We start from the raw sequence: 25,085 nt of genomic DNA on the forward strand, positions 1-25,085 counted from the left end.
CACAGGCCTGTCACCACAACAAGAGTCTGTAATTCACTTTACCCACAGCCAGGCAGACACTCACAACGGATGCATCAGATTATGCCTGGGGGGGGCCCACATGTCAGGAAAATGTATTCAGGGCACATGGCCCGCAAGCCAGATGCATCTTCATATCAATCAAAAAGAGATGCTAGCTGCTCAGAATGCCCTGACAGCTTTCAAGGATCTGCTTCATCCAGGGCAACTACTGATAAAGACAGACAATACTACAGTCATGTGGTACATAAACAAGCAGGAAGGCACACATTCCTACCACTTATTCAGACAAGCAATGACTTTGTGGGACACAGCATTGACTTATCAAGTTAACTGCAAGCACAATTCCTGCCAGGAAAAATAAATACTCTGGCAGACGAACTAAGCAGAAACCTCATGGATCCCTACGAGTGGAAACTGGATCTTCAAGTCTTCAGCATGATAACAAGGAAATGGGGATGCCCAGACACAGATCTATTTGCCTCCCCTCACAACTGCCAATTACAGAGATTTTGCACAAGGATTTATCACAAACAAGCATGGAAAGTGGATGCCCTATCCTTCAGCTGGAAAAACCTAACAGTATATGCCTTTCCTCCACTGCCTCTCCTTCCCAAGGTACTCCTAAAGGTCAGACAAGAGAAGCCAAAAATGATACCGATTGCCCCAGACTGGCCATGCCAGCACTGGTACCCAATCCTAAAGAGCTTGTCTCACGGTCTAGCATGGACATTGCCTCAAACTTCTGACTTACTGACCCAACAAAACAATCTGATCCTGCACAGCCAACTCAGGACCCTAAATCTGATAACATGGCGGATAATGTAGCCATTCAGAAGACTTCTCTTTCAAAAGCTGTTATGGATGTTATCTTGGAGGCCAGGAGACCCAGTACCAGAAAATCTTATGCAGAAAAATGGAAGAGATTCTGTGCTTGGAACCAGGAACAAGGCATTGACACGTATGTACCAAATATTCCTCAGAATTTACAATACTTAACTGAGATGCTGGACAAAGGCCTTTCCTTTTCATCAATTAAGATTCATGCCTCTGCCATTTCAGCCCATTACAATGCGGAACCACCTATCTTTTCTCATCCTTTAATAAGGCAGTACCTCAGAGGGGCCAAAAACATCAGGCTTCCTAGGAGAGCACCAATACCTACATGGGACCTCAATTATGTCTTGGAAAAACTCACACTGCCTCCTTTTGAGCCAGCCTCAACAGCTGATATAAAATTCTTATCCTGGAAAACAGCTCTGCTCCTAGCAATAACCTCTGCAAGACGAGTCCCGGAGTTACAGGCACTCATGGCTGTGGAACCTTTTATCATTTTTTCATCCAGACAGGGTTTCTCTGAGGACAAACCCTACATTTATGCCTAAGGTGGTGTCCACAGTGTGGCCCTCAGTCAAGCCATTCACTTGCCTACCTTTTATCTAAACCCACAGAACAAGGGTGAGACACTTCTGCATTCTTTGGACATACACAGACAGCTACGCTTCTACTTGGGCAGAACTAAAGCTTTCAGAAAGACTGAGAAACCTTTAGTGGCATATGCTGCAGGATCACAAGGAAAGGCTATCTCAAAACAGACTATTTCTAAGTGGATATGTCATTGCATTCGTTTCTGCTACTCACAGCATGGCAAATCAGTGCCTATGGGCATTAGGCCACATTCTGCCAGAGCAGCAGCCACTTCAGCAGCCTTCCTCAGAGGAGTACCAACCAAAGACATCTTAGAGGCTGCAACTTGGAGTTCAGTGCACACCTTTACAAAGCACTACCACTTACCTCTCTACTCTAAATCCAGAGCAGGCTTTGCCACTGCAGTTCTGCAGGGCCTCATAGCCTCTCCTAATCCTATTTAGCCCAGCCACCCATCCTCTGCTTTGGGATTCAACCCAAGAGTAATGACTGCAACAGTGAAAGATGATGAACATAGTACAGTTGTGTACCTACCATAAATGTAGATGTTCGAGTGTATTCACTGTTGCAGTCCAGGTTACCCTCCCACCGTCCCCCTTTTATTTGCTGGGTTTTATCTGTACTTTTCTATTCTATACAACCTATGTGGTGTATTGGCTTTTAGATGAAGGAAATGTTACTTTAGTGCATGTATATTTATTGGCATAATTAGCCTACCCTTTTGGGGGCACCTGACATCTGGGGCAAGAAAAACTGAAAAAAATGGCGTTGGCTGCATCTTTTATACCCCTGGCACACTGACATCAGGGAAGAGGCAACAGCAACCGACGCTGGACCAGAACATTGGAATTCAGGCCGACTGCGTGTAGCCTGCCAGCAGGATAACCCAAAAGTAATGACTGCAACAGTGAATACACTCACAACATCTACATTTATGGTAGGTACACAACTGTACTTTCTGCACCAGGGAGCATCACAGTATGGCTTGGAAAGTGGATACCCTGTCCTTCCCCTGGGTCAATCTATCGGTCTGTGCCTTTCTTCAACTATCTCTCATCACTAGGGTACTGCTGAAAATAAGGGAGGAAAAACCAAGGACAATTCGTATTGCTCCAGACTGTTCTCGCCAGCACTGGTACCCACTGCTGCGCAGCCTGTCCCCACTGCCACCATGGTATCTCACTCAGACCCCAACCCTCCTGACCCAGAGGGAAGGAGAATTCATGCATCCCCAATTGCAGACCTTCAGTTTTGCAGCTTGGCTTATTCCCGGACCACTGATAAATCTACCAACCTCAGTAAACAGGTTGTAGATGTTATACATGACGCCAGATGCCCTAGCACTAGAAAGTCTTATGCTGACAAATGGAAAAGGTTCTGCACCTGGATTCAGGCTAAGGGAGCCGATACAGCACAGCCCTCGCTACCTCTCATCCTGGATTACCTAGCTCACCTGCTACACAGTGGTCTCTTTTTCCTCTATTAAAATTCATGCCTCTGCTATCTCTGCTCATTTTCCCACTGAACAGCCCCTTTTCCTCACACCCTCTGATCAAACAATTCCTAAGAGGGGGCTACCTACCCCAGATTGGGACCTTAACTTTGTGTTGGAAAAGCTCACCCTGCCCCCCCCCCCTTTGAACCACCATCTTCAGCAAAGTTAAAATTTCTCTCCTGGAAGACCGCTTTTCTTCTGGCCATCACTTCTGCCAAGTCTCCGAGCTACAAGCACTCATGGCTGTGGAGCCCTTTATCATCATCCATGCTGGTAGGGTTTCCCTCAGGACTAACCCATTCTTTCTGCCCAATGTGGTGCCCACTGTGGCTCTCAACCAATCCATTGCCCACCTTTTCCCTAACCCACAAAACAAGGGGGAAAGTATCCTGCGCACTCTAGATGTGCACCAACAGCTCAGATTCTATCTAGACAGGACTAAATCATTCAGAAAGTCTGATCAATTATTGGTTAGCTTTCTGCATGGGCAGAGGGCAAAGCCATCTCCAAACAAACAATTTCCAAATGGATAGCACACTGCATCCATTTCTGTTCAAGCAACACGGAAAGCCTTCCCCTAAGGGGGTCAGGACTCACTCCATCAGAGCAGCCTCCACCTCTGCAGTTTTTCTCGGAGGAGTCCCCACCAGGGACATTCTGGAGGCTGCCACCTAGACATCTTTTCACACTTTCACCAAACATTACCACATGCCTATCTTCTCGAAATCCAAGGCAGGCTTTGCCACTGCAGTCTTGCAGGGCATGTTAGCCAGCCCCTAGTCTCCTTGACTGCCTCCACCTTTTTCCTCAGCTTTGGGAATCAACCCAAATGTGATGACTGCAACAGTGAAACATGAAGAACATAGTACAGTTGTGTACACTTACCATAAATGTAGATGTTCGAATGTATTCACTGTTGCAGTCCTGGTTTCCCTCCCTCCATCCCTCTCTTCTTTCTCTCTCTCCTTATAAGGGACATTTTGGTATTTACTTTCTACTGGTGGGGTTCTTTCACCATAACCTGGCTCCCACTTCGGGGCTCCTGACAGGTCAAGAAAAACTGATGTAATGGCATCGGTTGCCTTACTTTTATACTAATGATGACCTGACGTCAGTCCTGAAGCGACACCAACTGATGCAGAAATACTAAGCCTCTGGAGTTAGGGCCGGCCGAGGGCTATCCTGACAGGGATAATCCAAATGTGATGACTGCAACAGTGCATACAATCAAACATCTACATTTATGGTAAGTGTATACAACTGTACTTTCTGAAACTCCTAGGGACAATGGCTTCAACCATAATACTAGATGTTCTTCGTGATTCACTGTTGCAGTCATCACACTTGAGTTATCTGCCTGCAGATAGCCGTCAGTCAAGTCGCTCCAGGACTGACGTTCGGTCATCAGGGGGTATAAAAACAGGCAGCCAATGCCATTACATTAGTCTTTCTTGCCGAGGAGCCCGAAGCAGAAGCAATTCGCAAGTACCAGTCGGCCAGTACCTGAATTTTCGTTTTAAGATTTGAATAATCCTGAAGTCTTCTAAAGCTAAGTACCCCATTGGGGATCCTTTTTTCTTGCTCTAACCAATGTCAGAAAAAGGTAACAATTGTTTTGCCTGTGGAAAGCAAATGTATCACAGAGATTTTCATTCTTACTGCATCACCTGTTTAGGCCCAGACCACGGCATCCCTCGCTGATGGTTTTATGCCTTATTTAATGCCCAAACCATTTGTCTTCGGGCTCTCTGTCAGTAAATTCTTTCACTCTCAATCTCCGTATTTTGAAATGGCTTCAGTAAGCCATCCGACTACCGATATTCTGAAAAAACATAGGGATAAAGACTAAGACAGACCGCATAGGTCCAAAACTGACGATGACGCATCATTTAAGCTAGTCGCCACTCTGCCGGCACTCAGTGAGGCACCTTCACAGCCCCTGATGCCCACTTCATTGGATTTGCAGGCCTCTACTGAGACCCATTTGAAGTCTGGTATGCCATGAGATGCTTCCTCGACTATGGGACCTGCGGATGCCGCTACCTTGGATGGGTCTGGAGTCGCTGTGCAGGCACCGGCTTCTGAGGCAGATGTTCTTCATGTTTCATTGTTACAATCATCACATTTGGGTTATCTGCCTGCAGATAGCCCTCAGTCGGCCTGAATACCAGAGTCTAGGGATTTCTGCGTCGGATATTATCGCTTCTTCTATGACATCAGGATGTCATGGGTATAAAACATGCAGCCAACACCACTACATCAGTCTTTCTTGCCTTGCAGTGTCCGAAGCAGAAGCAGTTCGCAAGTGCCGGTCGGCCGCCTCCTAAAGTTTTCGTTTTTCGGGGTTCAGACCTGAAGTCTCTAAAAGATAAGTACCCCGTTGGGGATCCTTTTTTCTTGCTCTAACCGATGTCAGAAAAAGTTAATAATTGTCTGGCCTGTGGAAAGCAAATACCTCACAGAGATTTTCATTCTTACTGTGCCATCTGTTTAGGCCCAGACCACGATACTCCTCACTGTCGGTTTTATGCCTTGTTCACTGCCCGAATTATTTGTCGTCTGGCTATTTTTGTCGCTAAAATCTTTCGCTCTTGTTCTCCATATTCTAAAATGACTTCGATAAGCCATCCGAATACCGATCTTCTGAAAAAACATAAGGATAAAGACAGACAGCTCAGTGAGGCACCTTCGCAACCCCTGATACCCACTTATACAGATTTGCAAGCCTCTGCTGAGACCCTTTCAGAGTCCGGTAATGCCGCAAGTTGCTTCTTTGACTATGGATCCTGTGGATGTCTCTACCTTGGATGGGTCTAGAGCTGCTGTGCAGGCACCAGCTTCTGAGGGTGTATTCCAACCTTCTGATATTCGTATTAAACAGACATCTTCGTTTTTGTCTAAAACTACAGAGTTTCTCAGGCCTAGAGTTCGCACTTCGCCTAGAAAACCGATGACCAAAGCGCATGCTCAAGCTCCCATGCCACGGAAACAAATGCTTAGAATGGTGGAAGACCTCATAACTTTAATTAGGGGAAGCCCCCCCGAGTCAAAGGATTGAATTTCCTTCCGATTCTACAGACCGTGAGCCTGATGACTCTGATCCCGCGGATTAACAGGATGTTCCCTTATCTACCTATGAGGATTCAGATGCAGAGGATTCCATCCCCTCTGCCTCCCCTCCAGAGGACATTCCTTTGGTGAAACCTTGCATACCTTAAGAGAGCATTTCAGCTGGGAATGCCAGGACTACCCACAGTCCAAAAAGAGACTCAGAGAATTTTTAGACTTGCTTCAGCACAGGCCTCTAGCTATACCCCCTTTTCTGGAGATTGTAGATGTCTTCTTGGAATCCAGCTTTACCTCTGATACGTTGTCTCCAGTGGCCATGAATCCTGACAGATACTACAGAGTACCTAACTCCCTCAAGTTTCTCTTTAAGAATCCTACTACGGTTCCAGAGACCAATTCCCAGGGACCTAAAGGCGTTAAGGCTACAATAGCCAAAAGCCCTACCCCTTCGGACATGGACTCTAGGGCTTTAGATAGATAAGGTAAGAAGATATACACCTCTGCTACTCTTGCCATCAGGGCTTTAAATTGCCAGTTTCATATGTTAAAGTATCAGCAACATATTATGGAGCTAATTAAACAGAAAATTATGTTGATTCCTGATTGTGCAGAACATAAAGATTTACAAGAGTTAATGCATTCTGCTAACCAAGTCGGAAAACATACTTTGCAATGTGGTTTTGATGTCTTAGAAGCATCTTGCAGGGCTGCTGTCACTGGGCCTGTTCTTAGAAGGTATGCTTTGCTTAAGGAACATATCTTGCCAGACTATGTCAAAGCAAAATTACTAGATGCACCACTAAATCAAGAATGCCTGTTTGGCAATAAAGCAGAAGTCCTCAAAAAGATTGAGGAAAAAGCTAAATCTATGCAAACTTTTACTTATTTCCTACAGGTACAGCCAACTAGGTTCAGTAAGCATTGGCCTTCAAATAACTGGTCCTTTCCAGTCCCAACCCAGGGGCAGCATACCACCACAATTACAGTCTCAGGTTATGCACAGATCGAAGCAATGGAGTGCTCCGACCTCTAAAACAGGGAGTAGTAAGCCAACATCCTATGGTAAAATCTCACAATGACTTATCCTTAATTCTTCCAAGCCTTGCCCAAGTACTTGCACCCTTCGGAGGAGAACTTGACCTACATGCAAAAAACAGGGAGTACATCACCCAGGACAGATGGGTATTGAACATTGTTTTCCATGGATACAGATTCCACTTCCACTCACTGCCAACCCCAAGCAGATGGCCAGACCTCCCCCAAACCAGTGGGCAGAGGCCCAAAGCAAGTACTTTCTCTTCTCAGTATCAAGGCTATTCGACCTGTCCCAGCAGAGCATAGGGGACAAGGTTTTTACTCCAGACTGTTTCTGGTCCCCAGGAAAGAAAACTCTTGGTGCTGTATCCTGGATCTGTCTTTTCTCAACACCTTCCTGGTGGTTCCAAGGTTCAAGATGCTTACTCTCCAACAGCTGCTTCCTATGCTAGCCAAGGACTCCTGGCTAGCCACCCTAGCCTTAAAAGAAGCTTAACTGCACATCCCCATAAGGAAATCTTGCAGGAAATACATACGTTCCAGAGCAGGCTCTATGCATTATCAATTCTCTGCACTTCCCTTTGGCTTATTTACTGTGCCCAGGGTATTCACAAAATGCGTAGCTCCAGCCATTGCATATTACAGGCAGAGAAAATTTCAAATTTACACATACCTGCACGATTGCCTGATTCAGGCGGACAGTCCAGAATTGCTACTCCAGCACCTGACATTTGTAAAGAGTCTTCTAACTTCACTGGGGTACACCATCAAAGAAAAGAAATCACATCAGGTACCCAGCCAATAGATTGTATTCCTGGGAGCAAGCTTGAACACAACTTCCCAGATGGCATTCCTCATTCCAGAAAAACAAGTATATTTGACAAACTGCTTCAATCTACTGGCCACCAAAACCCAGCTATCTGCAAGAAAAATACTGCAAGTCCTAGGGTTCATGGCCTCTTGCATTCTACCAATTCCATATGCAAAACTGCATATAAGGAAATGTCAGTGGTACTTAAAAAGTCTCTGATGTCAACTTTCTCAGGATCTGGAAACCATGATTCCTATCATTTCTTGCCTAAGGGCAGAGTTTCTTTGGTGGGCAGAAGCCTGCTACCACAACAAAGGACTCCCTTTTACTCTACCCCCTGTCGCCCAAACCCTAACAACAGACTATGCATGGTGGGCTCACATGGCAGGACAAAGGTATTCAAGGCAAGTGGAGCCCAAAGCAAATGCACCTGCATATCAATCAAAAAGAAATGTTAGCTGTACAGAATGCTCTGATAGCCTTCAAACGCCTTATTCTTCCAGGGCAACTATTGATAAAGACAGACAACACCACAGTTATGTGGTACATAAACAAGCAGGGAGGAACCCATTCCTACCCACTCTGCAGGTTAGCTGTGACTCTGGGGGACACGGCCTTGAGCACCCAAGTGCACCTACAAGCTCAATTCCTGCCAAGCAAACTAAATTCACTGGCAGATGACTTAAGCAGAAATCTAATGGACCCGTATGAGTGAAAACAGGAACCCAAATAATTCAAGCTGCTGATCCACGGGTGGGGGGCATCAGAGGTGGACCTCTTCGCTTCCCCTCAAAACTTTAGATTGAACAAATATTGCACCAGAACTCCCCAGAGCCAAGCATGGGAAGTGGATGCTCTGTCCTTTACATGGGAAAACCTCTCAATCTATGCTTTTCCCCCTCTGCCCCTTCTCTCGAAGATTCTACTAAAGATCAAAGAGGACAAGCCAAGGACAATCCTGATTGCACCAGACTGGCCTTGCCAGCACTGGTACCCACCTTTGCGCAGTCTGATAGTACTGCCACCTTGACACCTGCCTCAGACACCCTCCCTGCTGTCTCATTTACAAACCCTGAACCTAGCAGCCTGGTTCATCCCCTGAACCCTGAGTAAACAGGTGCTGGATGTCTTCCTGGAGGCAAAAAGACCTACTAGTAGAAAATCCTGTTTAGAAAAGTGGAAAAGATACTGTTCTTGGAGCCAGTCTCAAGGAATGGACAGAAATGTGCCCAGCTTACCTCATGTACTAGAGTACTTAACAGAAATGTTCCACAAAGGCCTATCCTTCTCCAAGTAAGATTCATGCCTCTGCCATATCAGCTCATTATAATACTGAGCCACCCCTCTTCTCTCATCCTCTGGTCAAACAGTTCTTGAGAGGAGCCAGAAATTTAAGACCTCCCAGGAGAGCTCCCAGTCCAGCCTGGGACCTTAACTTGGAAAAAATTCACGCTTCCACCCTTTGAACCTGCTGCTTCAGCAGAGTTAAAATCCCTCTCCTGGAAAACAACTTTACTCCTAGCCATCACTTCAGCAAGAAGAGTGTCTGAATTGCAGACCCGTATGGCCATGGAACCTTTCATTATCTTCCATGCGGACAGGGTTCCCTCAGGACTAACCCATCATTTATGCCAAAGGGTGGTATCTAGTGTGGCTTTAAACCTATCCATTCATTTGCCAACCTTTTTTCCCTAGTCCTCAGAATACAGTGGAAAGGATCCAGCACTCCATGGGCGTGCACAGGCAGCTTAGGTTCTACCTGGACAGGATTAAACCTTTCTGAAAATCTGACCAGCTGCTAGTCAGTTTGACTACAGGGGCAGATGGCAAACCATTTTTACATGGATAGCACACTGCATCAATTTCTGCTGCAAACATCATGGGAAACCTGCTTCACCAAGCATTACCACTTTGCCTATCTTTTCTAAATCCAGAGCTGGATTTGCTACAGCAGTCTTACAGGGCCTGCTTGCCAGCCCTAATGTTTCTTGACTGCCTCCACCCAACCTCAGCTTTGGGAGTCAACCCAAATGTGATGACTGCAACAGTGAAACACAAAGCACATAGTACAATTGTGTACACTTACCATAAGTGTAGATGTTTTAGTGTATTCACTGTTGCAGTCGTGGTTACCCTCCCTCCAGCCCCCTGACTTCTCTTTACTTCTACCTATCCTTTTTGTTTGGCATACCATATATCTTTGGTATTTGCTTTTTGCTGGGGGTGTTCCACACCATGTAATTGCTTCCTGTTTAGGGGGCTCCTGACATCTGGGTCAAGAAAAACTGATGTAATGGCGTCGACTGCATGTTTTATACCCATGACGACCTGACGTCAGTCCTGGAGCGACAACATCCGATGCAGAAATACAAAGTCTCGGGTATTTGGGCAGACTGAGGGCTACCTGCAGGCAGATAAGCCAAGTGTGATGAACTGCAACAGTGAATGCACTCGAACATCTACATTTATGGTAAGTGTACACAACTGTATTTTCCTCTCGCCAGGATACATATGAGAATCCTTCAATGGCTCCTGTTCTCCCAATGGTCGCTTCAAGAGCTTCCTATGTCCCACCTGATCAGAATAATAGAGTCATGCAAAAAGGCCCTACGGTGGTGGATCCAGTCCAACCATGTGACTATCGGGACACCCTTTATTCCACAACATCCTGTTGCTACAGTGACCACGGAAGCTTCCCAGATAGGGTGGGGGGGGGGCATTATCTGGGAAGGATGGTCTAAGGTATATGGCAGGACCACGAGGCCCACTTGCATATCAATGTTCTAGAGATGAGAGCAGTGCTTCTGGCATTGCAAGCAGTCCATGACTCTCTTCCGCTGTGGATAATTGCTATACAGTCAGACAATATGTCGGTGGTTTGGTACATAAACAAACAAGGAGGAACCAAATCATACCCACTTTGTCATGAGGCTCTGAGAGTTTGGCAATTTCTTCCCAATGCTTTCTAGTAGCAATGCACATCCCTGGGAGATCCGCGATAGCCGACAAGCTCAGCAGGGCAATATTAATGCCTCACGAGTGGTCTTTGAACCAGAACATAACAGAAGAGATTTTCCGGAAATGGGGTCAGCCTTGCTGCAATCTTTTTGCCACTCCCATGAATGCCAAGTGCAGCAGCTGCTTTGCTCTAATCCCCCCACTGGGGGAGACACCTTGGCCCTCGGGACTTCCTTATGCCCCCCCCCCCCGTTTCCTCTCATACCTAAAGTCATCCAGAAAGCAAATTCCTTGGGAAGCAGGATGATTCTCATTGCCCCATATTGGCTTCTGCAGATTTGGTTCCCCTTCCTCTGGCTTCATCTTCAGGAGATGCCGTGGACTCTGGACCAAGTTCCAGACCTTCTGACATATGTCAGGTGCACTTTAAATTGGGAAGTGAAGGTGTAGACAAAAGAATAGTCAGGCTTCAAAACTTTACTCCTGCAGTCAAACACATATTGATGTCCTCTCATAAAGTTTCTACTCGAAGACTATATACTAGCAAGTGGAAAAGATTTTCTCACTGGGCACAAAATAGAAACACTGACCCTTTTTCTGTGCCAATTCAGTCCATTCCAGAATTTCTGGCAGAACTCTTCCGGCAAGGCTCGGCTGCAGCAACTGTTAGGGTCCACCTAGCTGCAGTTTCAAATTTCCACATTGGTGACCATTCTCCTAACTTAATGTCACACAGACTGGGTAAAGCGCTTCCTTATTGGGACCTCCTTTTAAAGAGCCACTTCCTCCTTGGGATTTAAATTTTGTCCTATCTCAACTTACATTGCCACCATTCGAGCCATCATCTTGTGACCTCAAATTTCTTTCCTGGAAGACCATTTTTCTAGTAGCCGAAACATCTGCCAGAAGAGTCTCAGAGTTGCAGGCACTGTCAGTCAAACCTCCATATCTGATCTTTTATAAGGATAGGGTATTGTTGCGAACTAATCCATCCTTTATACCTAATATTTGTTCTCAATCCAATATCAGTCAGTCCATTGAGCTCCCAGTGTTTTTCCCCAACCGTAGCAACAAGACAAGAGTATAAACTCCATCAGTTGGATGTGCATAGACAGCTCAGATTCTGTTTGCATAGAACTAAAGATTTCAGGAAATCTGATCAATTATTCTTCTCCTTCTCTGAGGAAAAAAAGTATGCCAGTTTCTAAAGTCACCCTTTCAAATTGGCTCTCTTTGCATCACCTTTGTCTATACCTCCAATAACACAGAGCTGCCATTCAGAATTAGGAGTCACTCAACCAGAGCATTAGCTACATCATCTGCTTTTCAGGCCAGAATGTCTATGTACAGTATTTGTGCTGCAGCTACGTGGGCCAATCATCATACGTTTATCGCTCATTTCAAAGTGGATTTGACCTCCAGGGACAGGGCCTCCTTTGGTTCCACTGTGCTCAAAGGTGTACTCTTGTGAGCCACCCGGGGAAAAAGGTGCTAGGGAAGCTGTCTTATCCAAGTAAGAATGAAGGCGAGATAAGACAACATAACATAAAGAAGTTATGTACTCACCCTAACGTTCCATGTTTGTTGTCCATCTCACCATTCATTCTTACGACCCCTCCCTCCTTCCCCCGTCCAAGGACTCCTAGAGGGCCTGGTGGTTATCTTTCCTCTTTATATGAGCTCCTTGACTCAGTTACTCATTAGTATGTTAGCAGCAAACAAGATCTGGAGAGTTGCACCACTGCATCATGGGATACCTACCTGCCAAGAGCCAAGTTTGAGACTTCCAGCTGTGTATTTGGCTGAGTCTAAGCAGAGGATCAGCTCCAAACCCATCCAAGTAAGAATGAATGGCGAGATGGATATCAAACACGGAATGTTATGGTGAGTACATAACTTCTTTTTTTTTTTTTTCTTATTCTTAAAGTAAAATAACCTTATTCTTCCCTCCCCTTCATAACCTTCTACCTTATTTAATTACACAGTCCTTTTATAGTGGAACAGTTCATTTGTGGGTTTGAAGGTTCAATAGTATATCTGTTTAATAACACTAATTTTTAAGTTAACTGCTGCTTAAATGCTTATCTGCTCCGACTTTTACCTCATGGTGCAAGACTTTGAGTAGATGTTGTATAAGGGCAGGGGTGTTGGGACTAGTAGGCCAAAGCACCATGGAAATATTGGGTTACAGACAAGTCAAAAAGAAGAGATCTGATATTGTGATGATCCAGCTGTATAACTGATATAGGACTTGCATCAGACATGTTTGGACTGCATTGACGTGTAAGGGTTTAACCAAAGCACAAAACATGTAACTTTCTTACCAAAATAGCAAAATGTCACATGCTCAGGAATATAGCAACAGTTAGTGTAAAAAAGAAAAAAAAATACTAGATGGCCTTAGGGTCAGATTTATGTGCATTTATATGATGTGAATAAGGTGGTTTGTAATGCTGTATATAAGCATTCAGTTCAGTGCAAGAATTATAGGAAGTTTCTTTTTTCCGTAATTGTTAAAGTGGTGAAAGATGAAAAAGGGGTGATAGTGAACACTTGTTGGAATGCAAAGAAGATCTGGCAGTTGAAGCTGAATGCGGCTAAGGAACCTGGCATTAATGATTGGCTTTCTGTTTTGAGTGTTTTAAAATCTAGGACAACGAAGATGCGAGTCATGTATTTTTTTAAATGTATTTGAAGACATTTGGTGTCAATTGTTTGGTATTTATAATATTAATATATTAGTTTTTTTTACATTGAAAGTAAGTGTAAGTTTAAAATGATAAATTGGCATTAATTATTCATGATATGGTGAACTTGATTGGTTGCTGTTTTTGTTTCTGTATTGAACATTGAACTAATTTGACTGAAGAAGCCCTATTCATTGATAGAGGGTGAGAGCCAAGTTTATTTACTTTAAATGTTGCTGTATTTCTCAGTGTGTGACATGCAAGTGTTTTCGAGTCTTTTGACTCGACCCTGTGCAGTAATGCTTTGCTTCTTTGTGTCCCTGTGTAAAAAAGTTGTGGTGCATAATAGTTAGCCCCAAGTTGTTGTTAGTGTTATTTTTGATGAATTTCAGATTTTTCTTATTAAAGCAGGTGAGAAATTTCATTTTCTTAATTTACATTGCTTCATTACAAAAACTGAGGTGGTGGTGCTGCGGTAGTGTTGTCGCCTCACAGTAAGACGCTGTCCGGTTCGATTCTCAGCTAGAGCGTCTTCTGCGTGGAGACATGCGTGAATGGGTATACCTTCGTTGAAGGTTGTGCGTCAGAGCTGGCAACTCTGCACGTAAAAATCTACTGCCAGTCATTAGCGGACCGGAGTTCTGCTGTGGCGACCCCTAACCGGGAAAAGCCGAAAGACACAACAACATTGCTTCATTACGATTTTCACTTCTTCAAGGCCATGATTTGTCAGTTTTATATCAGGGTTATTTTGCAGGCTTTGGCACAGTCACTCTGTGCTGAAATTTCTTGACTCAAAATGTCATTTCCAGTGCACTGAAAAAAAAGACTAAAAATACAGGAGAAGAGTGGCAGGCCCCCTGTTAAATATATTCAGAGAAATGGTAATCTTGGACTTGGTGTATATAAGTCAGGATTTTTAGCCATTCCATTTCACCAAAACCTTTGCAAAACAACTCCAATCAACAGACAAATTGTCTTATTTATATTTATACTTCAGGGTGTTCCATCTGAATGAAATTTAATGGCAACAATTTTTAGAAATTTGTCTCATGCTCCAATTAGTTAAGGGCCACAGCTGCAGCAGTACTTTGTTCCTTTGACCAGGACCCTGACCAGGATTATTCAGTTAACACTAAAGAAAAACAAGCACAAGTGAGAAGCATCTCTCAAATCTCCATGTATTTGAGAAAAGGTTGGAAGGAAAGAGCATTGATTCCTCTCACAGATCTTAGAAAATTGAAGTTAAGAAAACTGTGGAGTTCAACGGTGACTTCTTCAGCCTTCATTATTACTTTTGGCCCTACCTTTTCATATGTTCCCATGGTTTCTTGTCCTTTTCCAGTCAAGTCTATTATTATTTTATGTATTGATTATGGCCTGCTGGTTGCAGCCATAAAAGCAAATCTTTTCATGTTTGTGTTTGTACAGTTTTGTTGTACTTGTTTGTTTTTTTATTGTCCTTTTGCTGCTTTCTTAAAGCATCCTGTTCACCAGGCATGTGTTAGTACAATACGTGCTTGTTTGACATAAGTGTTGCAGGTTCTATAGTCTGTCCCCACCCTAAAGTGAGTTCTACAGCTGCCAGCCTTACAAACATCTGCATACCAAGCAACAGTTTACCTGGCATCAGCCTTCTTGTGCCATATGCTTTGCCAGTCTAGGAAAGTTAGTGGGCCCAAGGGTGCAGTGCAAAACCTCCCGCAGTCCATCTTTTACTTCTGAAAGCCCAAACCTTTGGAACCTACTGCCTGTCTAGCCAAGGGAACGTCTGGCACTAAGGTTTTAAGTGGTCATTTAAAACCTGTTTATGTAAATTGGTACTTGCATCATTCTTGCTGGTCTTTGCTTGTATGTTTTGTTGTAGTCATCATTGCAGTTTTCTATCTTGTTATTAATGCTTATTACATGTTATTTGCTTGTAAAGGGCTTAAGATTAGGCACTTGAATAAACCTGCGTTGAGGACTGGCAACAACTTGGATGGAATCCCCTAGCCATTGTGTTTATTGCCTGCATTCCTCACCTGCCTGGATATTGAGAGAGCTATCAAGTGTTTTTTTCCTCCACTGGAGTGCCAGAGGAGCTGTCCGGAAGGATTAAGCCAGTGTGAGGCTGAAAAGGAGCAGTCAATAAGATGGAAACTGTGCGGTTCAGGATGTCATAGAGGTCTAACTGAACTGTAGGTGTGGAGGGACAGCGGGAATGTTAAGAAAGGGGGCTGCCTCTGTACTCCAAGTTAATCATTTGTTGAAAGAGAATCTCTCAGTTATATTCATATGTTAAGTAATTGCATATCTGTACTTTCCTGTTGGAACAATTTATGCATTTTTCCTATTTTTTTTCTCTTTCACCCTACAGTTATATCTCATCTGCCAGTACAGTGTGAAGACGATGTGGAGCAGAATTGTAAAGTACAAATGACCGGTTCTGTTTTCAGACAACCTTACACGACTTTAAATGAAGGCAATGTGCTGTTTAGTGCAGTAACCCTTCCCTTGAAGTTGGATGCAATAGCCATGACTCCAGATGAAATCTTCAGCCCATGGACAGCTCCGAGACCAAATCCTGTTGGGAGTGCTACTTTCCAGGAGCACAATTCATACCATAGGAGTTCTTTGGATGACAATTCATGGGTTGTTCCTAACCCACCAAAACCAAGTGACATCCAGTTTTGGGAAACAAGAAGTAACACAACACCTAGTCCAGTTAATTTTATGGACTAAGAAGCAAAATTATTTGAAATGTGTATAATATGTACATGCATATGTAACATTCATCATTGGTTGTGGAATTTGCAAAACAAAAATGTAGGTAATAAACTGTTGGCTAAATAGTACATTTTATTTTGCAATCCCTAAAGTTATTTTTCGTTTGTTTTCTTGTTAACATTCCATCTCTCTACATCTGTGGTCGTCTTTGCAGAGTGGGTGTTGAATGAGCAAGGATATTTACGCACATACTCCATCTAATTTATAAAGTGACTGCACATGCACTGTAGTCTAGGATGATGTTAAAAGTAACTTTCCCTCACTTCCAAACATAACGGTGGAGGTTTGTTCAGATTATTCATTTAATGTGCATCTGTTTGGAAATTATTTTATTAGCTAATGAAACTTAGTAATCAAAGAAAATTCCTGCATTCCTGGTAGAAATGTGCTGAAAAGGTTGGACTCATTGGTTTGCACCCAGTGTGCAAAAATATGTGGCATCTGCCATATCTTTTTTGGAAGAAAGTAAAATATGTGGCTTCTGCAAGCCCTGTTTTGTAAGAGAGCAAAAATGTGTGGCCTGTGCAAGCCCCTTTTAGAGGAGAGCAAAATAGTCTTGAAAATGGTCTGTGGACCCACAAGTTAACAACAGTATGTAGAAAATTTATGGTGCTTTCCCTGCACCTCAGGACAAAAATAAAATGATGTCTGTAAACAAAAGATTTTGGAAACAAAGCTGGGAATGGTATGTATATGTGTTGGGGAAGGTGTTCAACAAATATTTCAGGAGGTGCTTCACAGAAAGAGCGGTGGATACCTGAAGTAATTTTTCTTTAGTATGCATATTAGGGAGCATAACCACAAGGAACTGTTCTATACTGCGGTGGTGGTGCTCCGGTAGCGTTGTCGCCTCACAGTTACACGTTGCCCATTCGATTCTCAGTTAGCGTGTCTTCTGTGTGGCGACATGCGTGAACGGGCGTTCCTTCGTTGAAGGTTGTGCGTTAGGCCCGGCAAGCCAGCACGTAAAACTCTACTGCCAATCATTAGCGGACCGGAGTTCCGCTGTGGCGACCCGTAACCAGGAAAAGCCGAAAGACACAAACCAAACCCACAAGGAACTGTTTTGTAGGACTCTGTAAATAAAGCAGAAAAGACTGGTCGTATGTTAAATTGTAATGCCATAAGGGGTCTTTATTAGCTGAAACATGAACTGCTCGAGTACCTGTGTCTCATTTCTTATCACTTTAGTCAAGGAATGCTTGTATTTGCCAGCAAGTTTTAAAAAAGTATTTTTTTGCAGGAGGCAAGTCCCCTTACACCCGTAACATGAGGCTCTACATCCACATCTCCCAGACAATAAATATACTGGTTTCAAGGTCACAAACTCTGAGAAAGTATATTTACTGACAGAGTCTGTGTAACCAGGTTTCTAGCACTTGAATGCACAGATGAGTGTTCAGGTACGAGCAGCTAAACCTGGAGGAAATAAGACACCCACGAAAGGAAATTATAGAAGGAATAAAGTTTGTATTTTTTATCCTCCATCAAGTTCTGTGTGGGTTGCTTATAATATAAATTCCTGATGTATATTTATAGAGTGCTGTATGTCATCTTGCAAAATCTATGTATATCTGCACACGGTTGATTTCATCATGTGGTCTGTAAGGTTGGTTTTACATTTCTATTCTCTTGGACTGCTTTATTAAGACTTTATTGCTGAGAACTAATACAGCAGTGCTGTGTACAGTTGATTTACTTAAGACATGATCAACATGAAGTGGTCATGTGATCATTCAACCTTCAGTCTTGACTGCAGAAGGTTTGTCACCTTTAGCAATCCAGCAATAGTGTAAAAGGTGGTGAAGTTAAATGTGTTTTATTACTTTACATCTTCCCTCCTAAATGATGTGCAGATGTACTGAATTTGTCTAATCGTATTCCACTTAAGAAATTTTTCAGGAATTCTTGTTTATCTAAACCAGATCTTTGCTCGCCCAACCTCATTTTTTTAATTGGTCTGAATAATACCTGTAACGTCTCTGGTGTACTCAAAGTAGCAGGCATATCAGAGCTAGTATTCTGTCTTCATACTGCTTATCATTTTCTGTCAGCTTTTGCATGTATTTGTTTATGTGTAGTTAATGGAAAACTATGTCAGATGTTGACTATTGCAATGACCAGTGTGCACATTTGACTCTAGGAAGCATTATCTGTTTAAAATTAATAAATCAACATCATAAATCCAGTAAATCTGAAACACATCCATGGCTGCTTACTGTTGTCCACGTGGGCATTTAGTATTGTAGAAAGCAACAGAAACCTTTTTGCTTGTATTATTTAATTTCAGGTCTAACATGTGATTTTTTTCCCAGGTTTGCAAATGCTTCACAGACGTTTGCGTTAATGTATATTTTTGCCATGGCTGCAGTAAAGGTTTCAGTATGTTAATAATGTACTTTACTTAAAATTGACTATAAACAAGTTGTTTATTTTGAATAAACTATTTTGATTGTAATATTTCTCTTCTGTTGTCAGTGCTTATGTTAACAGATTTATTTTGGAATGCTTAGGTTTTTCTACAAAGTATTGATATCTATATGCTTCATTTTCATAAATAGCTTTCCAAAAAGAATTGTCTAGTATATTATAGAGTTTTAAATGATTCCATAATTGATTACAGCATATATTATCATATGCCCTTTTAATGTCACATGACATCAGTTCACCGTCATTTTTGGTTTTATACAATTTATTACTTCCTTTTCTATAACCACTATATCGCTACTATCCTGTCCTTTCATCCCATATTCTCTGTTACCTCTTTTATGACATTATTAAGCCTTTGTTTGAAAAATCTTAGGTATTTTTAATCCACATTACATATTCGTATGGATCTCCAGTTACTTGATTTATTATTACCCACTCGCATGTTATTTTCTGTAGAATGTGTAACCAATACCATCTTCCTCAGTGCAGAGTCAGTTTTCTCTCTACATATACTTTTGAGAACTTCTTCAATACAAATTTCTCTGCTCAGTAAATCCACTGTTTCTTTAGAAATGTTTTAACCCCTTGTTCTACATTATGTATGACCTGTTTGCATGCATGTATTGCTTCAAAAAAATCTATTGTTTTAATTTTCTTGTTTATTAGCTTACACCTTTCTGATTCTGTACCACAATTAGTATACCTTCATTATACTTTATTTGCCTATTTAAATGGGATTAATGTCTTCCTTTCTACCTTTTGACAACATATTTTTGCCTTAACGCCTGTCCTTCATTCAACATAAATATTAACTTTTACTGTGGTGGTGCTGCGGTAGCGTTGTCGCCTCACAGTAAGACGCTGTCTGGTTCGATTCTCAGCTAGAGTGTTTTCTGCGTGGAGACATTCGTGAATGGGTGTACCTTCATTGAAGGTTGTGCGTCAGGACTGGTAACTCGTCACGTAAAAATAAACTACCAATCATTAGGGGACCGGAGTTCCATTGTGGTGACCCCTAACCGGGAAAAGCCGAAAGACACAAACAAACTGTGTCATTCCCTTATTATTACATCATATAACCTCCTCTAATGTGTGACATTCTTTCTCATAAATTTTTTCCTCTTTAATCATAAACATTCCACAAGGTAGTTTTTTGATTTCTTTAGTAATCAGTCTAACCAGTTCATTTAAAAATGTCTCCTTTGTAAATATTCTGTAAATAATGTCTGCCTTTCATCTTGTAACATCAGTAATTTTGAGCAGTACCCAGTTAATTTCTTACACTGGTGCAGTGGTTAGCATTGTCGCCTCACAGCAAGAGGTTCTCCCATTTGATTCTCGGCTGGAGCGCCTTCTGTGTGGAGTCTGCATGTCCTCCCCGTGGTCGAGTGACATATAAAGACATGCAGGTAGGTGCGTGTGTGAATGGGTGTGCCTTTGAAGGTTGGGCATCAGGCTGGCAACTCGGCACCATAAAAATTCACTGCCAATCATTAGCGAACCAGAGTTCCACTGTGGCGACCCCTAACCGGGAAAAGCCAAAAGATATTAATTTTACTTGTCTTCATTAATAAATTGTTGTGTCCAAAAACAACCCGTACTGCTATGTGATCTGAAAATCAACAGTGACATTATTAGCTTCTATTAATCTCCATAAGAATACAAAAAAGTTAATTTCTGCCTTTGCCTTTCCCTTCATATAAATGTATTCATGTCCCTGCCCTATGGTGTAGCTGTAATTTAAAAAAAAATGTTAAATACTTTAACTTCTCTCCATTGCTTTCTGTTTCTTCCTTTACTGTATGAAATTAGAACAGTTCAGCTGTGGTTTTGCTTCTACCAATCCTTACGAGCAAAATAAATAAGAAACGAATAAGTAGAAAAAGCGCTCACTTTATTAGCAACAACAAAGCTTTCGGGAATCTCCCTTCTTCAGTGTTCAGTTAATTAATTAAGACCATTATATTATATATAATTAAAACAATAAACCACATGACACAGCCATCCAATGTGGAAACAAACATCATTAATGAAACAAGCTTAAGATTTTTTTAAAACCATATCATCATATAAAAATATATTTCCATATATACTTATATTCATACATAAAATAAAAACTGGAATGAACCTTGCATCACATTTCCCAAAGAAAAAGAAGAATATTATGCATATAATCTAAAAAACTATATTGCATGCTACGCTTCTATTTTTACCCTAAACAATGATATGGATATTACCATATTACTTTACCCATACATATATATATATTTGTCTATTTCTGAAGTAAATTGACATATAGAAACAATAAAAAACTACCATTTTAGCAGTAAGTGAATCTAACTACTCGTACTGCTTCTGTTTAAAATCTAACATAGGTTTGATTGTTACCTTATTGTTTAATCCAGGTATTCTATCTGCTTCAAGTCTTACTATCCACTTATATTCAGACATCTCCAATCTATTATTCTGATCACCCAGTCTCAAATTTCTATGTATAACTTCTAATACTTTAAATTTAAAATTATGTGAGCAACCCTTATTGGTTATATGTTATGCTAAGGCATTGGATGGAACATTCGCTTTTTCTACTTATTCGTTTCTTTTTTGTTTTTTTCTTCCCTTACTGTCCCAGTTAGTCTCCCAAAGTCATTATATTCATGTTGTTCAAATTTTTTTTTTAAAATCTTGAAAACGTTGTATTCCTTTAGTATCTGATGTAAGTGCGTACACTATCATGTGTTCTCCCAAGTCTTTTAATACAATAATCTAATATCATAACCTTCCTGTACAAAGAATACTAACTTCATATAGTGTTATAATTCAAAAATATTATGCTTCCAGAATATAAATAATTACCCAATAAGCTTATGATCTTCCCATAATTGTTTTAACTGTTCTTTATTTAAATGTATATCAAATAAGCTTATTACATCATATTTTAACTGTTTACACCATCCTTCTTCAGCAAATAAACATTTTTATTTTCACATTAAGGGAAAAGGCAGAAAATTATTCATTACTTTCTCTAACTTGATTATTTATATTAATATTTTTATATTGCTTGTTTTATCCTTTTCTGTCTCTCTAGCTTTTTAACATCTTTTTTTTTCCCATAAAACCAGTTATTCTTTATCATTTTCATCATCTAGAGAAACACCCCCCCCCCCCGTTGTGACCAGGTAGTCCTACTTTACCATTTAACTTAGTTTGCACAGTTTGTTAAATGTTTTCATTTTCATCATTTTTACTTTAACACTGTTATGCAACCAGTATTAATTAGATTTATATTACTTTCAGTATGATTTACAGTTTTTAGCTGTATGGCCTACCTGTCCAGTCACATTACATTGCCATTTCATATATTCATTAATAAAATTATCTTCTGCAACACAAAAAAAATACACTTTAGGCTGTCCCAAATATATAACCGTTACTAAGATTCAGTTATTCAATTATGTATTTTGTATGCTATATTTATATTTTAGATATTTTTTTATGGTGAGTAGTGGATAAAGGAATGTGCTGCTTTAAGGAAAGGGGTGTGTTTGGATTGACCAATGGGATTGCTTTTGAGTGTATTTAAACAGGGAAAACATGTATAGGAATATCGGATGAAGTTCGTAAGAAGTGAAAGAAAGTGCTAATCTTTTTTATTTTGTGTATATTAAAGTTCAATAAATTATAGTTTTACCATGGATCCACCTGAGCCAGCTTTTGTTTGGACTCTACATACAGAAATATGTCCATTAATTCAAATGTCTCAAAAGTTAGAATACAAAACTCCTTTCTAAAATGTATTAGAGAGAATTTGTGATCTAGTAAATGGTAATTGCTGTATTTTGTTCCAGATACCATGCCTGCGTATGACCTAGCCATTTTTGAAGAAATGTTTACTGTAAGATTTATTTTTTGCTTAATACTCTGAGCGTCTTCTGTGTGGCGTCATGCGTGAATGGGCATTCCTTCGTTGAAGGTTGTGCATTAGGCCCGGCAAGCCAGCACGTAAAAATCTACTGCCAGTCATTAGCGGACCGGAGTTCCACTGTGGCGACCCCTAACCAGGAAAAGCCGAAAGACACAACAACAACTCTGCTGTTCTTCTCTCTTAGCAGCTGCCAACACTGCATATGTTCTCTCTATAGACACTTCCTCTCTGACTTCCTATGACCATGAGTGTGGTATTTGTGAGTCACATTCCAACTGTACAGCTTCTTCCAAGGTTCCATCACTTTCATTTTCCTGGACCAATTCAACGACCTGCAACCACGGAATCTCAACACTGTCCCCTGGTTCATCTTCACTCAGTCATCGTAAAATAGTTTTCCAAATCTCCTCTTGCAAATACTGTAACCACAGGCTCCACTCTCTCCTCAGCATTTTCCTTGGCAACAGGCAAGTTTGCTGACTCAGTTGCATTTACAACTGCAGGCCCCAGCATTTTTTCTATGCATCATTCTTTGATCTGCTGCATCTTGCAGCATTTATCATGCTACTCCTCCATCTCAGATGTTCTTAGTGTTTCACTGTTGCAGTCATCAAATTTGGGTTATCCCTGCCAGGGTTGCCCTCAGTCGGCCCGAATACCAGAGGCTTAGTACTTCTGCATCGGTTGCTGTCGCCCCAGGACTGACGTCAGGTTGTCAGTGGTATAAAATCAGGCAGTTGACACCATTACATCGGTCTTTCTTGCCAAGGAGCCTGAAGCAGAAGCAGTTTGCACCAGTGCCAGTCGGCCGCTACATAAGTTTTTCATTTCCGAATTGAAGTTGAAGTCTTCTAAAGCTAAGTACCCCATTGGGGATCCTTTTTTCTTACTCTAACTGATGTCAGAAAAAGTTAACAATTGTCTCGCCTCTGGAAAGCAAATACCACACAAAGATTTTCATTCTTACTGCGTCACCAGTTTAGGCCCAGACCACAACATCCCCCCGCTTTCGCTTTTGTGCTTTATTCAGTGCCAGAACTGTACATCGTCAGGCCCTAATTGTAGCAAGATATTTTCATTCTCAGTCCCCAAATTCCGAAATGGCTTCGGTAAGCCATCTGGCAACTGATCTTTTGAAAAAACGTAAGGATAAAGACGGAGACAGACCGCACATGTCCAATACTGCTGACGACGCTTCCGTTAAGCTAGTCGTCAGTTCTCTGGTCCTAAGTGAGGTGCTTTTGCAGCCCCTGATGCCTGCTTCTGTGAATTCCCAGGCCGCTACCAAGACCCTTTCAGAGTCCAGTATGCCACGAGACTCTTCTTCGATGAAGGATCCTGTAGATGTCTCTACCTTGGATGGGTCTGGAGCCGCTGAGCAGGCACCAGCATCCGAAGAAGTACTTTGCACTATCGATACTCTACACAGACCGACTTCTTTTGCATCTTTAGTTCTTTCCCAAACAATGGAGTTTCTAAGGCCCAGGGTACGAACCACACCCAAAAAACAGACCCAAGCTCAGGCACCTGCTTTCTTGCCTCAGTCTCAAATGCTTAAAATGGTGGAAGACCTTATAATACTTATCAGGGGAACCAGGCTACCCCTTCCAAAAGAAAGAGACTTGTACCCAGTAGTTTTATCTGACTAGGAGTCTGATGACTCTGATGCATCTGAATATGAAGATATGCAACCCCTCTCTGCTTATGGGGAATTCTGATGCAGAAGAATCCATCCCTTCAGCCTCTCCACCAGAGGACTTTTCCTTTGGGGAAACCCTGCATAACTTTAAGAGAGCATTTCCAATGGGAATGTCAGGACTACCCTCAGTCAAAAAAGAGACTCTGGGAATTCTTAGATCTTCCACAGCACAGACCTCTGGCCATTCCTCCCATCCTGGATGTTGTGGATGATGTTTTTTCTGGAATCCAGTCCAACCCCTGACACCCTACCTCCTGCTCCCAGGAAACCTGACAGATATTATAGAGTCCCTGACTCTCTCAAATTTCTTTTCAAAAATCCTTCTGCTGACCCTGAGATCATCTCTCAAGGACCTAAAGGAATCAAAGCAACTTCAGCTAAGAATCCCACCCCCTCAGATAGGGATTCCCGAGCATTAGACAGATGGGGTAAAAAAGTATACACCTCTGCTACTCTTGCTATTAGAGCATTAAATTGTCAGTTCCATATGTTGAAATATCAGCAACATAGCATGGAACTCCTCAAACAAAAAGTATCTTCTTTCCCTGCTTGTGCAGAAAATAAAGATTTACAAGAGCTAATGCATTCTGCAAGTCAAGTAACTAAGCACACCTTACAACGTGATTTTGATGTTCTAGAAGCATCTTGCAGGCCAGCAGTCATTGGATGTTTATCGTGTTATACTGCTGCAGTCATCATACTTGGGTTATCCTGCTGTCAGGCGGTCCCGCAGTCAGCCGAATCCCAAAGTCTTGGTCCAG

The 25,085-nt window shown here is 41.9% G+C and overlaps 1 protein-coding gene across 3 annotated transcripts in view; it reads left to right on the plus strand.

Annotated features, from left to right (window-relative positions):
• AZI2 (5-azacytidine induced 2) overlaps nucleotides 1-16,338 on the plus strand; it is a 1,152,833-nt gene extending 1,136,495 nt beyond the window's left edge. For all 3 annotated transcript variants that reach the window (XM_044064752.1, XM_044064755.1, XM_044064753.1), the window contains one exon: nucleotides 15,861-16,338. In XM_044064752.1, the coding sequence (XP_043920687.1) occupies nucleotides 15,861-16,225 (365 nt within the window). In that variant the 3' untranslated portion in view covers nucleotides 16,226-16,338. The remainder of the gene's footprint in view (nucleotides 1-15,860) is intronic.
• The last annotated feature ends 8,747 nt before the right edge of the window (nucleotides 16,339-25,085 follow it).

The sequence above is a fragment of the Protopterus annectens genome, chromosome 3.part0, assembly GCF_019279795.1.
Source record: "Protopterus annectens isolate FY-2018-M chromosome 3.part0, PAN1.0, whole genome shotgun sequence".
In the NCBI taxonomy this organism is placed as follows: domain Eukaryota; kingdom Metazoa; phylum Chordata; order Ceratodontiformes; family Protopteridae; genus Protopterus; species Protopterus annectens.